This window comes from Zea mays, chromosome 5 (genome assembly GCF_902167145.1).
Source record: "Zea mays cultivar B73 chromosome 5, Zm-B73-REFERENCE-NAM-5.0, whole genome shotgun sequence".
Lineage (NCBI taxonomy): Eukaryota > Viridiplantae > Streptophyta > Magnoliopsida > Poales > Poaceae > Zea > Zea mays.
The window spans coordinates 186,950,878-186,966,214 of record NC_050100.1 but is presented as its reverse complement, the minus strand read 5'-3'; the positions used below and the strand labels follow the sequence as shown (position 1 = coordinate 186,966,214).

General features: G+C 41.3%; 1 protein-coding gene across 4 annotated transcripts; it reads left to right on the top strand.

Annotated features, from left to right (window-relative positions):
- Positions 1–9,854: 9,854 nt before the first annotated feature.
- LOC100283912 (uncharacterized) lies at positions 9,855–14,511 on the top strand. 4 transcript variants are annotated; one of them, XM_035968065.1, is made up of 8 exons: positions 9,856–10,472; positions 10,695–10,784; positions 11,606–11,776; positions 11,859–11,953; positions 12,264–12,323; positions 12,459–12,490; positions 13,390–13,510; positions 14,121–14,511. In XM_035968065.1, the coding sequence occupies exons 1-7, from the start codon at positions 9,960–9,962 to the stop codon at positions 13,461–13,463; spliced, it is 1,035 nt and encodes a 344-aa protein (XP_035823958.1). In that variant the 5' UTR covers positions 9,856–9,959; the 3' UTR covers positions 13,464–13,510; positions 14,121–14,511. The 4 variants fall into 4 exon arrangements, with proteins under 4 accessions (XP_035823957.1, XP_035823958.1, XP_008643765.2 ...); XM_035968064.1 differs by having other exon boundaries at positions 9,855–10,472; positions 12,264–12,490; XM_008645543.3 differs by lacking the exon at positions 12,264–12,323.
- The last annotated feature ends 826 nt before the right edge of the window (positions 14,512–15,337 follow it).

Sequence of the window (15,337 nt, the reverse complement as noted above, 5' to 3'; positions counted from 1 at the left end):
AGACCCAAATATAATATCATCAACATAAATTTGGCATACAAACAAGTCATTTTCAAGAGTTTTAGTAAAGAGTGTAGGATCGGCCTTGCCGACTTTGAAGCCGTTTGCAATAAGGAAATCTCTAAGGCATTCATACCATGCTCTTGGGGCTTGCTTGAGCCCATAAAGCGCCTTAGAGAGCCTATAGACATGATTAGGATACTCACTGTCTTCAAAGCCGGGAGGTTGCTCAACATAGACCTCTTCCTTGATTGGTCCGTTGAGGAAGGCACTTTTCACGTCCATTTGATAGAGCTTAAAGCCATGGTAAGTAGCATAGGCCAATAATATGCGAATTGACTCAAGCCTAGCTACGGGTGCATAGGTTTCGCCGAAATCCAAACCTTCGACTTGTGAATACCCTTTGGCTACGAGTCGAGCTTTGTTCCTTGTCACCACACCATGCTCATCTTGCTTGTTGCGGAAGACCCATTTGGTTCCTACAACATTTTGGTTAGGACGTGGAACTAAATGCCAGACCTCATTCCTCGTGAAATTGTTGAGCTCCTCTTGCATCGCCATCACCCAATCCGAATCTTGAAGTGCTTCCTCTACCCTGTGTGGCTCAATAGAGGAAACAAACGAGTAATGTTCACAAAAATGTGCAACCCGAGATCGAGTAGTTACCCCCTTGTGAATGTCGCCGAGGATGGTGTCGACGGGGTGATCTCGTTGGATTGCTTGGTGGACTCTTGGGTGTGGCGGTCTTGGTTCTTCCTCATCCTCCTTTTCTTGATCATTTGTATCTCCCCCTTGATCATTGCTATCATCTTGAGGTGGCTCGTCTTCTTGATTTTGCTTTTCATCATTTTGAGCCTCATCCTCATTTTGAGTTGGTGGAGATGCTTGCATGGAGGAGGATGGTTGATCTTGTGTACTTGGAGGCTCTTTGGATTCCTTAGGACACACATCCCCGATGGACATGTTCCTTAGCGCGATGCATGGAGCCTGTTCTTCACCTATCTCATCAAGATCAACTTGCTCTACTTGAGAGCCGTTAGTTTCATCAAACACAACGTCACAAGAGACTTCAACTAGTCCAGTGGACTTGTTAAAGACCCTATATGCCCTTGTGTTTGAGTCATAACCAAGTAAAAAGCCTTCTACAGTTTTAGGAGCAAATTTAGATTTTCTACCTCTTTTAATAAGAATGAAGCATTTGCTACCAAAAACTCTAAAATATGAAATGTTGGGCTTTTTACCGGTTAGGAGTTCATATGATGTCTTCTTGAGGATTCGGTGAAGATATAACCGGTTGATGGCGTAGCAGGCTGTGTTGACCGCCTCGGCCCAAAACCGGTCCGGTGTCTTGTACTCATCAAGCATGGTTCTTGCCATGTCCAATAGAGTTCGATTCTTCCTCTCCACTACACCGTTTTGTTGTGGCGTGTAGGGAGAAGAGAACTCATGCTTGATGCCCTCCTCCTCAAGGAAGCTTTCAATTTGAGAGTTCTTGAACTCCGTCCCATTGTCGCTTCTTATTTTCTTGATCCTTAAGCCGAACTCATTTTGAGCCCGTCTCAAGAATCCTTTTAAAGTTTCTTGGGTTTGAGATTTTTCCTGTAAAAAGAATACCCAAGTGAAGCGAGAATAATCATCCACAATTACAAGGCAATACTTACTACCGCCGATGCTTATGTAAGCGATCGGGCCGAATAAATCCATGTGTAGTAGCTCCAGCGGCCTGTCGGTAGTCATGACATTTTTGTGTGGATGATGGATGCCAACTTGCTTCCCGGCTTGGCATGCGCTACAAATCCTGTCTTGCTCAAAATGAATATTGGTTAGTCCCAAAATGTGTTCTCCCTTTAGAAGCTTGTGAAGATTCTTCATTCCAACATGGGCTAGTCGGCGGTGCCAAAGCCAACCCAAGTTAGTCTTAGCAACTAAGCAAGTGTCGAGTTCAGCTCTTTCAAAATCTACCAAGTATAGCTGACCCTCTAACACTCCCTTAAAAGCTATTGAATCGTCACTTCTTCTAAAGACAGTAACACCAATATCAGTAAAAAGACAGTTGTAGCCCATTTTACATAATTGGGATACGGAAAGCAAGTTGTAATCTAATGAATCAACAAGGAAAACATTGGAAATGGAATGGTCAGGTGAAATAGCAATTTTACCCAAACCTTTGACCAACCCTTGATTTCCATCCCCAAATGTGATAGCTCGTTGGGGATCTTTGTTTTTCTCATATGAGGAGAACATCCTTTTCTCCCCGGTCATGTGGTTTGTGCACCCGCTGTCGAGTATCCAACTTGAGCCCCCGGATGCATAAACCTACAAAACAAATTTAGTTCTTGACTTTAGGTACCCAAACTGTTTTGGGTCCTTTGGCATTAGATACAAGAACTTTGGGTACCCAAACACAAGTCTTGGAGCCCTTGTGTTTGCCCCCAACAAATTTGGCAACTACCTTGCCGGATTTGCTAGTAAGCACATAAGATGCATCAAAAGTTTTAAATGAAATGCTATGTTCATTTGATGCATTAGGAATTTTCTTCTTAGGCAACTTAGCATGGGTTGGTTGCCTAGAGCTAGATGTCTCACCCTTATACATATAAGCATGATTAGGGCCAGAGTGAGACTTCCTAGAATGAATCTTTCTAATTTTGCTCTCAGGATAGCCGGCAGGGTACAAAATGTAACCCTCGTTATCCTGAGGCATGGGAGCCTTGCCCTTAACAAAGTTAGATAAGTTCTTTGGAGGGGCATTAAGTTTGACATTGCCTCCCCTTTGGAAGCCAATGCCATCCTTGATGCCAGGGCGTCTCCCATTATAGAGCATGCTTCTAGCCAATTTAAATTTTTCATTTTCTAAGTCATGCTCTCTAATCTTAGCATTTAGTTGAGCTATGTGATCATTTTGTTTTTTAATTAAGGCTAGGTGATCATGGATAGCATCAACATTAATATCTCTACATCTAGTACAAATGGAAATATGCTCAACATTAGATGTAGAGGGTTTGCAAGATTTTAGTTCAACAACCTTAGCATGCAACATATCATTTTTAGTTCTAAGGTCGGAAATAGTAGCATTGCAAACATCAAAATCCTTAGCCTTAGCAATTAGTTTCTCATTCTCATTTCTAAGGCTAGCAATGGAAACATTTAACTCATCAATCCTAGCAAGCAAATCAACATTATCATTTCTAGGATCAATGCAAACATGAGAATCTACCTTAGCAATTAATTTAGCATTTTCATTTCTAAGGTTGGCAATAGTGTCATGGCACATGCTTAGCTCACTAGATAATTTGTTACATTTTTCTACTTCTAGAGCATAAGCATTTTTAACCTTAACATGTTTCTTATTCTCCTTGATTAGGAAGTCCTCTTGGGAGTCCAAGAGATCATCCTTTTCATGGATGGCACTAATTAGTTCATTTAATTTTTCCTTTTGTTCCATGTTAAGGTTAGCAAAAAGAATGCGCAAGTTATCCTCCTCATTTTTATCATCATCCTCATCACTAGATGTTTCATATTTAGTGGAGGACCTTGATTTTACCTTCTTTTTGCCGTCCTTGGCCATGAGACACTTGTGGCCGACGTTGGGGAAGAGAAGGCCTTTGGTGACGGCGATGTTGGCGGCGTCCTCGTCGTCGGAGGAGTCGCTTGAGCTTTCGTCGGAGTCCCACTCCCGACAAACATGGGCATCGCCGCCCTTCTTCTTGTAATACTTCTTCTTCTCCTTTCTTCTTCCCTTCTTGTCGTCGCCCCTGTCACTGTCACTAGACATAGGACATTTTGCAATAAAGTGACCGGGCTTACCACACTTGTAGCAAACCTTCTTGGAACGGGGTTTGTAGTCCTTCCCCTTCCGTTGCTTGAGAATTTGCCGAAAGCTTTTGATGATTAGGGCCATCTCCTCGTTGTCGAGCTTGGAGGCGTCAATTGGTTGTCTACTTGGTGTAGACTCCTCCTTCTCCTCCGTTGCCTTGAAGGCCACCGGTTGCGCCTCGGAGGTGGAAGGCTCGTCAAGCTCGTTGATCTTCTTGGAGCCCTTAATCATGCATTCAAAACTCACAAAATTCCCGATAACTTCCTCGGGGGTCATTAGTGGATATCTAGGATTCCCACGAATTAATTGTACTTGAGTGGGGTTAAGGAAAATAAGAGCTCTTAGAATAACCTTAACCACTTCGTGGTCATCCCATTTTGTGCTCCCGAGGTTGCGTACTTGGTTCACCAAGGTCTTGAGCCGGTTGTACATGTCTTGTGGCTCCTCCCCTTGGCGAAGACGGAAGCGACCGAGCTCCCCCTCGATCGTTTCCCGCTTGGTGATCTTGGTGAGTTCATCACCCTCGTGCGCCGTCTTGAGTAGGTCCCAAATCTCCTTGGCGTTCTTCAATCCTTGTACTTTGTTGTATTCCTCCTTGCTTAGGGAGGCAAGGAGGATGGTTGCGGCTTGGGAGTTGAAGTGCTCGATTTGGGCCACTTCGTCCGTGTCATAGTCCTCATCCCCTATTGATGGTACCTGTACACCATACTCAACAACATCCCATATTCTTTTGTGGAGAGAGGTTAGATGAAATCGCATCAAATTACTCCACATAGCATAATCTTCACCATTAAAAGTTGGTGGTTTGCCTAATGGGACGGAAAGTAAAGGTGTATGTTTAGGAATGCGAGGGTAGCGTAGGGGGATCTTACTATACTTCTTGCGCTCTTGGCGCTTAGAAGTGACGGAGGGCGCATCGGAGTCGGAGGTAGAAGTTGATGAAGTGTCGGTCTCGTAGTAGACCACCTTCCTCATCCTCTTGTGCTTATCGCCTTTCCGATGCGGCTTGTGGGAAGAAGATTTTTCCTTCTTCTCTTTGTGGTGAGAAGAAGATTTCTTCTCCTTCCCTTTGTTGGAGGAGCTCTTCTTCTTCTCCCTCCTTTTGGTGCGGGACTCTTCCGATGAAGTGCTCCCGTAGCTTGTAGTGGGCTTTTCGCCGGTCTCCATCTCCTTCTTGGCGTGATCTCCCGACATCACTTCGAGCGGTTAGGCTCTAATGAAGCACCGGGCTCTGATACCAATTGATAGTCGCCTAGAGGGGGGGTGAATAGGGCGAAACTGAAATTTACAAATATAAACACAACTACAAGCCGGGGTTAGCGTTAGTAATAATAAATGAGTCCGCAAGAGAGGGCGCAAAACAAATCCCAAGCGAATAAGCAAATGAGACACGGAGATTTGTTTTACCGAGGTTCGGTTCTTGCAAACCTACTCCCCGTTGAGGAGGCCACAAAGGCCGGGTCTCTTTCAACCCTTCCCTCTCTCAAACGGTCCCTCGGACCGAGTGAGCTTCTCTTCTCTAATCAAAGCCGGGAACAAAACTTCCCCGCAAGGGCCACCACACAATTGGTGCCTCTTGCCTTGATTACAATGGAGTTGTGATCTCAAGAACAAGTGAGAAAGAAAAGAAGCAATCCAAGCGCAAGAGCTCAAATGAACACGGCAAATCACTCTCTCTAGTCACTAGGGTTTTGTGTGGAATTGGAGAGGATTTGATCTCTTTAAATGTGTCTAGAATTGAATGCCTAGAGCTCTTGTAGTAGTTGAGAAGTGGAAAACTTGGATGGCAATGAATGTGGGGTGGTTGGGGTATTTATAGCCCCAACCACCAAAAGTGACCGTTGGCTGGAGGTGTCTGCTCGATGGCGCACCGGACAGTCCGGTGCACACCGGACAGTCCGGTGCCCCTGCCACGTCATCACTGCCGTTGGATTCTAGCCGTTGGAGCTTCTGACTTGTGGGCCCGCCTGGGTGTCCGGTGCACACCGGACATGTACTGTTTGATGTCCGGTGCACCGGTATGGGCGATTCTGACTTCTGCGCGCGCTGCGCGCGCATTTAATGCACCGCAGGGAGCCGTTGGCGCCGCAGGGAGCCGTTGCTCCGCTGGCACACCGGACAGTCCGGTGTACACCGGACAGTCCGGTGAATTATAGCGGAGCGGCTGCCGCGCGAACCCGAGACTGGCGAGTTCAGGAGGCCGAGCTTCCTTGGAGCACCGGACATGTCCGGTGCACACCGGACAGTCCGGTGAATTATAGCGCGCCGGCTTCCGAGAATTCCCGAGGGTGAAGAGTTTGAGTCTGAGTTCCCTGGTGCACCGGACAGGTACTGTTCACTGTCCGGTGGCACACCGGACAGTCCGGTGCGCCAGACCAGGGGTGCCCTCGGTTGCCCCTTTGCTCCTTTATTGAATCCAACACTTGATCTTTTTATTGGCTAGATGTGAACCTTTTGCACCTGTATAACTTATACACTAGAGCAAACTAGTCAGTCCAATATTTGTGTTGGGCAATTCAACCACCAAAATTATTTAGGAACTAGGTGTAAGCCTAATTCCCTTTCAAGGGTCATGTGGCGAGGGAGGGGAAGGGATAAGAATCAGTGATGAGAAATGATCCAAATAATATTATACAGTAGAATTGAGTGAGTAAGAGAGAGTAGTCATCTAGCGATTTGAACAGTTGGTTTTAATGATATGTTAAGTTTGGACGTCCTTGTGCATGTACGACACGTGCGATTTCACAGGGCCCAATATATATAGATTCGTATATATATCTTAGACACGAAAGATATTAATTTCCATAAATATACGTCAAAATGTAGTCTAAACCGTAAATAAATAGAAACCGCTACTGAGTTGTATTCCTAATCCTGCATAGCAATGGGTTTTGTGGAGTTAGATTTTCTCCAAAATTTTATTCTCAAAATATGGGTCCAATTGAATATCTACTTTTTTTAAGCATCATGATTATGTCTCCAATACAACAACCGCATATAGAGTTGCGATGAGCATTCATGTTATTAAAGTCATACTTACATTCTACAATGACACAAAAATGTAATATATTGATTGTAATAGTGATCGAGTCTAAAGGCAACGACGGTTATGCAAGCAGTCTTTCTGTGCAAGCGTGCAAGCAAACTATCTGATCCATTAGATTACGATCCAACCACATATACTACCATGATTTGTTAGAGGTTTTTTTATAAAGATTATTGAGCTGCTGGTGGAAGGGTTTAAGTGTTAAATGTGACCTACGGTTGGATCACGATCTAATGGACCAGATGGTTTGCTTGCACGCTTGCATAGAAGGATTGCTTGCATAGCAGTCGTTGCCGAGTCTAAAATGTTAGAAAAGACTCGCTACCAAAACATCATGTGTATACGCGTGTTAATTTTCCACAGGGTCCATAAATCTCAGGGTGTCCTGGTCTGTCTAAATCTGTTAAGCTAAATATAGAATCATTTGCTATAATATTGATACATTCTTGTATACCCTCCTTTGCCTCGGTACTTCCATATATGTCTAGTGTTAGAACTTAGAACCACCACAATTTTTTGCAGCTAGATCCTCTGACGTGAGAGATGGGCAATGCCGCGTGGCCCTCGCGTGGAGTAACCCTACTACCTGTCGTACATAGGGATGATAATAGATCACGATCCAAATATCTCTTAACAAAAAGTTAGGGTTTTTAAATAATATTAGCTCAAAATGAATAGAAATATGATCTAATTCTAATTTCATTCAATCTTTAAAGTTTGTAGTGTAAAATTTAGAGCTTGTTATCATCCCAAGCCATACATCAGAGGATCTGCTTCCATTTTGTATAGTCCGCGAGAACTGGTGGAAGATATGAGATATGAGCCTCGCAAAACTAGCTCAGTAGCTCATCCAGAAGTCTTTAGAATAGGGATAGCCAATGACTGATGCTGTAAAATATTAAGAAAATCACATAGCAGCCATTCAATCAAATTAAATCGGCAGGGTCAGCGGCATCCTGCGGCTTAATCAAATCATCAGGGTCAGCGGCGGCCTGCGGCTTTAATCAAATCGGCAGCGGGTATTCAAATCACATGGCTGCTATTCGAATCATCATGTCAAGAACAGCGTGGGCGGCGCGAATGGAGAAAAATATATGGCGTGAGAGACATCCACAATGAACAAATCAAACGATTTGTATGGAAAATAAAGGAAAATATTGAAGTATGGTTTGTTGAGCAAAAGTCTACACAATGAATTTATTGGATAATCCAATCCTCGTCCACATTACCACCGGCACTCCCACAGACAGGTAATAAAGAGTGGTAATGAATCGTGATCTAAATATTTTTTTTATAATTTATTTAAATTCTTAATTAATTTTAGTTTAAAGTTGAATAGAAATAGATCTTAAATTTTATAGTGTGAGTATATGGGACCGAATAGTATCGTCTACAGTTCCACATCACTATTTTCAACACTTTGCGGGAGACAGACAATCTAATAGTTCAATCTGTTTCTTGTTACCATGCAACCACACAATTTATCACAACAAAATGAAAAGCAATGATAACATCTCTATCTATATCTCTTCTTCCCGTTTCAACGCGCTTTTTTTTACAAATAATACCTTACATCTATTTCAAATTAACCACGTCCGTCCTCTCTGCGCATCAACTCTTCCACATCCCAAACCACACCTCTCTATATAGACGGTCAAACGGGCGGTCCGACACGGATGATGACATAAAAAGAGTTTCTAGATTGACCATAAAAATGATAAAACAATTTAAACTAGATGAGAAAAAAAACGAGAAAGAGGTGAAAGAGGATAACAACAGTAAACAATATCGTTGTATTGTTTTTACGAACTATATAATAATATATATGGGTATATTAAATTATTTATATTTTATTTATGTTGTTTGAATCATGTACGTTTTCTTGATCATATGCTTTTTTAAACAAATTATCAAGTTTCGCTTCAAAAATAAGAGTATGTAAAAGTAAAGTTGATGTGGCGCTAAAATGACCATAAAACACTATGATATATAAAAGCTGACGAAGATTCAATAGTACAACCGTTAATGTGGTTGATAACTCACATGACACGTACCAAGGGCCAACAACACTAGTCTATACCACTATATAATCTACCAGTTTAAACATTGCAAAACCTTAACTCATAACATTTACTAAATCTACAAAACAAATTACACATAAATTAATATCCACTATCAAAATTAACTGTTTAAATTCAATGTATAATATTATTTAGATCATTCATCATCCATTAACATGACTCTGCCACCCAGTGCCCCTCCTCTCTTTCCTACCAATCCCTCCCTCTCACTTGTACCGTCATATACCCTTCTCTCATGTAATTGTCGACCACTCTTTTTTCCTCCTTAGGATCGCAGCGTTAGCAGTTTAATACGAGATATATGCTAGTATTAAGAAAAAGATGAACTTTACCACCACGACACAAAATAAAAAAACAATACGTATGATAAATTTATAACAAGTGTTTCACGTCGTACGAGTGGAATATGACCAACCTTAATATATCAGTGTTGTTGTATTTTATTTTAAACTAATGAATCAATTTGTAAATGCCAGACTAAAATTGTCGACTGATCTAGTGCAGAAATCACACATATTCAGGTATGTTTAGTTCTCAGCAGTCCACAACACGTATAATATACTCTCTCCGGTTTCCTATTAGTTGTCGTTTAGGACAACGACACGGTCTCCAAAATATAACTTTGACCAATGTTTTTTTGTTAAAATACAAATGAACTCTTAATACATTTATACTTTTATAAAAGTACTTTTTATAACAAATTGGTGCATATAAATATTAGGTTCCAAAACTAAATAACAAAATAGTTATTTGTAGTCAAAATTTTATAAGTTTGACTCGAACTTTATCCAAAACGATAACTAATAGGAAACCGGAGGGAGTATTCGGCTATAAATTGAAGAACCTAAGCAGAAAAAGTTAGACAAACTCAGCGGACCAAACATGGCCTTTAAATTCTCCAATGCCTAGGCCTCCTGTAATTCCCGAATCTCACACCCAAAAGTTTCCCACTGCCCTGGTCCCCCATTCAATTCTTCCAACTCCGCCGCTTCGCCTCGTTCCGTCCGCCGCCCCCATGGCGTCCGCCGCCGCCACGACCACCTCCGCCCCCGCCCAGAACCTCAATCCCCTTAGTATCAACATCAAGCTCCCCCCATGGCTCAGCGGGCTGCGCTGCCCCTTCACCTTCGTCTGCCCGCCCCCGCCCCCGCCTCCGCCGCCGCCGCCGCCTCCTCCCCCGCTGCCACCTACGGAACCCGTGGTCCCACGGTCGCGGAGGTTACCAAGCCTGCGGGTGACCACGGAGTACGATAGCGAAGAGGGCGTGTTTGTGAACAAGGTGTCGTGCAAGCTTGCGGGGGACCTCGCCAAACTGCGGCTCTCCTTCCAGAGCGACCCGCAGGGGCAGTGGCAAGGGGGCGGGGAGGAAGGGGACCCGCTACAGCAGCTCTTCGCCGCGCCGTTGGTGGGGCTCATCACCAAGCGTTTCTCCGTGCTCTACGACGTCGAGGCACGCAACGCGCTGCTCCGCGGAGACTGCTCGCTTCCCGGAGGCGCCGTCCAGCTCCGTGCCTCGCATGATGTCAAGGTATTGCGCCGTAACTTTCAGTCAAGGAATGCCTTTACAAGCGGCCAGCAAATAATATTTGCATACTAGTTGTACTTAAACTTCGTACTTTTACTCTGTTTGGAGAGTCTTTTTTCCTTCCATTCACTAGGTCATTTTATATTCAAATCTGCTAAGTTAAGTGCCAATGTAATATTGGGTTTCTAAAAAAATGATTTAATGTACCTTTCCTTGGTTTCTCAGGCACAACAAGGAGAAGTTTCGGTGATCACTAGTTTGGGTGATCCATTGTATAAAATGGAGTTATCATCTTTGGTGCCTTACAGTGGTTTGGTGAGTATATGGGTTTCTTCACTGGTGACGTTTTTTTATTCTTTATCAAATAGTTTAGCTATTCTAACAAGGTTCGGATGTCCTATTAGGCTGCTGTCAGATAAATTTTGATATTCTATTGTCGTGGAATAAAACTATTGAGTTCATCCATGCTCTAGTATCACCCTTGGGAAATACTAGAAACGCTACTCCTAACAGAAAAAAGAGGTTCATAATATTAATAATATTAAAATACTGGAAAAGTAGGCCTAGTTCACTGGTGAGAGCTGCCCACTAATTTGCCAGGTCGTGGGTTCGAAGGAGCCTTTTCATATTTGTAGGTGAAAGGCAAGGCTTGCCTTAGTTATCCCTTCCTAGACCCCACTTTTGTGAGCTGACACTATGTCTGCCCTTTTTATAATATTAAAATACTGACCATTCAAATACTACTTTGACTGTGTTATCTGAAATATTCTTGTCCATTTTGACTTCTATATTTTCAATTTTTTAGTTGCATCATGCAATGTACTCCCTCTGTTCCAACTTATGAGATGTGTTGACTTTTTTTTAGATACATTGATTTTGCTATGCATCAAGGCATAGTTTATATCTAAGTGCATAGTAAAGACATGAATCTAGAAAAGCCAAAACATCTTATAATTTAAAACGGAGGGAGTATCATATATCTTAAAGTTGCATTTCAGAGATTTCATGAATATTATACACATTTATGTTCTTATTAAGTAAGACAATTCATCAGTTTGTCTTTTGGTTAATGGTATATGGGATCTAAACCCTGTTAATTATAAATGGTTTCTCTGTATTTTTATTTTATTTGGCAGCCAAGGGCAACATTCCACTTTCCTATTGGTCAAGTTTCAGTGGAAGAGAAGAGAAATGAAGATGATGAGAAGGTGCTGTCTGTATATGGGATTGGAAAATCTGATTTCTTGGACGGTGTTCTTACTGCTCAGTACAATGAAAATGATCTTAATCTAAGATATTGTTATAAGGTGAGCTATTTGATGATTTTCTTTGTTCTGTTTTTTGGACTTCCTGTTAAGTTTGATTCCATTCATACATTTCCTGTGGCAGGACAAGGAATTAACTTTAGTTCCAAGTGTCTCGTTGCCTTCCAATGCAGTATCCATAGACTTCAAAAGGCGTTTTGGTCCTGATGATAAGTTGAGGTGAGGCTGCAATCATTGCCTTGTGCCCACTTATAAATGCATCCACTAAACATTTTTTTGTCACAAGGTCTCTTCACTCTTAATGCTTCAGGTCTTTAATTTCTCAAATTACTTAAAGTAACTATTATGTAAATTGCACCTGTGTTCTATCTGTTATGCTACAAATTGGCAAAACTTTCTTGATGATGTGTTTATTAGAGAAAAACTAAGCCACCTTCAGCAATGAAAAGAATATTCAAAATTTCAAATAACTCTTTGTTTCTCCTTGGCTTTTCTGTGTTCCTCTCATCTCTCTGTTTCTCTCCTACAGAAATTGGAACCAGTTTCACCACGAAGCTTGTCTTGTTAGTTGTTACCTTCATCAATTGCTGTATGCAGCACTGCATTTTCTTGCTTCAAACGATGCATTGTTCAAACAAACTCAAGTGACAAATTCAAATCAAATACAAGTTTACTACCTTCCTTTCTATATTGTAATACTTACAGTGTCTCCATCTTGCTATAGCTTCTTGGAATCACAAAAGGAGATGGAGACTTGTACGTGAAGATTCTCTATCTCTACCGTGCTTGTAACTGTGACGCCCCTATAGAGATTGTACAGAATACAGATCAAGTGCCAAACTGATCTCACCCATACAAACCCTAACTCTCTAACTAGCCACCACTATAGTGCTATTGGGGGATTTTGTTCTTTACTGGTTCCACAAGGTTACTACCCAGCCGTAGGAGTGCATTTTTCTATTACCTGCTTTTGGAGCATATTGTGGCTGTTGTAAGAGCAAAAGATGCATGTGCACATAGGAAAATAATTATACACTCAATTAGGCTCCCACTTCCTCCTAAAACAATGCAAGTCATCATTAAGAGGACACCCATCTACGGAGAAGGACACATGCGTCCAGAATAGAATAAAAGTACTACCACACCTTCTTTTTTGGGATAAAATTCAAAACTTTATACGCCCTATCTTTTGGAATGGAGGGAGTAATTCGGAACAGAGGGAGTAGCATAATTAAATAACTACAAACAAAAATTGGCTTATCTTCAGACTTTAGTAGCTCAGTGCTTGGTTGTAGTGGTGAGAGCTGTCTCACTGAGTCGCTGGTTTGAAGCAGCCTCTCCGTATTTGCAGGGGAAAGGCTTGCCTCGGTTTATCTTTTCTCTAGATCCACTCATGTGTAGGTCTGTCCTTTCAGTAGCTCAATGTCTTTTCCCCTATTTTGTTGGTTATTTTCTTATGATTTTTTCCGAACATTAGTACATTACAATCTATGCAGTTGCAACTTGCTAGCACTCACGTCCATCATATTCCTGGGATTAAAGTTGAAAGAAACTCTTTGCAATTGTTTTGAAGGAATACTACATTCTCTTTCTGCAGTAAACTTTTTTTTCTTCTTCTGGTGGACATTTGTAACATTGACTTCCCCTCCTTTCAGCTACCGTTACATCTTCGACACTGATGAATGGAATGCTGTTTATAAACATAAAGTGGGTAAAAATTTCAAAGTGAAAGCTGGTTATGATTCTGAGGTGCGAGTCGGATGGGCTTCTCTTTGGGTATGACACAGCAGCACCTCTTACTTTGGTTATAAAATACAGAGCAAATGAGTTTGAAAATAAGCAAAACTTGCACTTCACACTTCTTTCTTATTGTTTGTGATCGCAACCTTTATCACACAAAGTATTCAAGGTGATGCTATGTTGGGAAAAATGAATAAAACCCCAACATAGAACATACAATGTCTAAAGGAGATGCGGTAATTGTGGTTTCATTTTGCTACATAAAGAATGCATTTGTTGGGGAATTCCATCGGCTATCGGGTTTCAGTTATGTGTGTCCTTTATTGTATCTATAGAGAACTGTATACTAGTAGAGTAGGTTCCAAGTTATTTCGCTGTTGAGTTGTCCAAAGCCCTGAGCCCTTACGTATGGGCCATATTTTGCACTCAGTATTTAAATCTTAGGGACTACTGCTCGTGTTGGTGTCTTTGGTAAAATGATTCTTTGAGGATACCATAGCAATGATTTTCAGGGAACAGCCTTTATATCCTATGTCACATTACAATTAGCAATATTGACATTGAAACTATCATGGCCTTCTGATAGTTTGAATTGCATATGACATGAGTAATATTTTGGCTTTTATGAAATGCTTTTTTATGTTAGGTTGGAGAAGAAGGGGGCAAGGCGAAGACTGCGCCAATGAAAACAAAACTTCAGCTTATGCTTCAAGTACCCCAGGATAATCCCAGAAATCCTTATTTTCTCTTCAATGTGAAGAAACGATGGGATCTGTAAATAGGTGTAAGTTATCCATTATGTGGACTCCAAAGGCTTCGGCCAACCTTTTGTTGCAATCTTCGTAGGTCAACAGCAACACAATCCATGAGCTCTTTCTATTTATCATATATTTTCAACTACTGTACGTAGTTAGTACACAGCGCCCCAAGTAATCCAAAATTTATGTAAACTCTAACCCTAAACCCTAAGTACTTGTTCGTTTTGTTCTCAATCCATGTAGATTGAGTGGGATTAAGTGAGTTTCAATTCTAATCAAGTCAAAATCTTTTATATTTTTTTTTCAATCTCATCTAATCCACATGGGATAGGAATAACCGAACAAGGTATAAAGTGGGAAATTTGGTAGTCTCGGCATACCCTAAATCTTAAAGTTGTAATACCATCAAAGTCGTAATAGCATCTCCAACTTGAGCCCTAAACGTAGTTATATTTTGAAATATAGGACTAACATAAAAAATCTTCGTCACCAAAGGTTTTATTTCACATCAAATAATTATAGGACCTAGTCTCTCGAGTCTTAAATAAAGAACCTCTATATATTGGAGTCATATCATAAATAAAGAACCTCTATATATTGGAGTCATATCATAGGACTTCTTGTTGAAGATGTTGTCTTAGTGGGAAATCCGTTAGTCTTGGCCTGTTTGATAGACTATCTTCACTAGCTCGTGTATACTACATGTTGTAGGTATTTATGAGCTAGTCACGCAAAGCACTATGGAGTGTGGATAGCCTTACACGGTTGATTTTTTGGAGTGTGAATAGCCTTACATGGTTGATTTTTTGTCAGCTCTGTGACCTCGAGCTGCATGCTACTTATAAGGCTGCAACATGATCCATACACATTTAACATCTTATCTTATATGTTTAGTCTCATTATTTATTTTGGATGGACTTCTTCGGAGATCCTGATCCATGATAACGTGCATAATCATCGCCTTATAGCCTTATAGTAGCGAATGTTTCTAGGATCACCAACATGATACATGTTGTTAGATCAGATCTGAGATGTTTCTATATATGATTTATCGTTTATCTGGCTCTAGATTTGGTCAACATCATCAATAATAATGATAGTTTTG

Bases quoted from the DNA above. Each gene is read 5' to 3' on its own strand.
- LOC100283912 (XM_035968064.1), top strand. From the start codon at position 9,960: ATGGCGTCCGCCGCCGCCACGACCACCTCCGCCCCCGCCCAGAACCTC. The intron at 11,777-11,858 runs GTGAGCTATTTG...TTCCTGTGGCAG, and splicing joins ATCTAAGATATTGTTATAAG to GACAAGGAATTAACTTTAGT. The intron at 12,491-13,389 runs GTACGTGAAGAT...CCCTCCTTTCAG, and splicing joins ACAAAAGGAGATGGAGACTT to CTACCGTTACATCTTCGACA.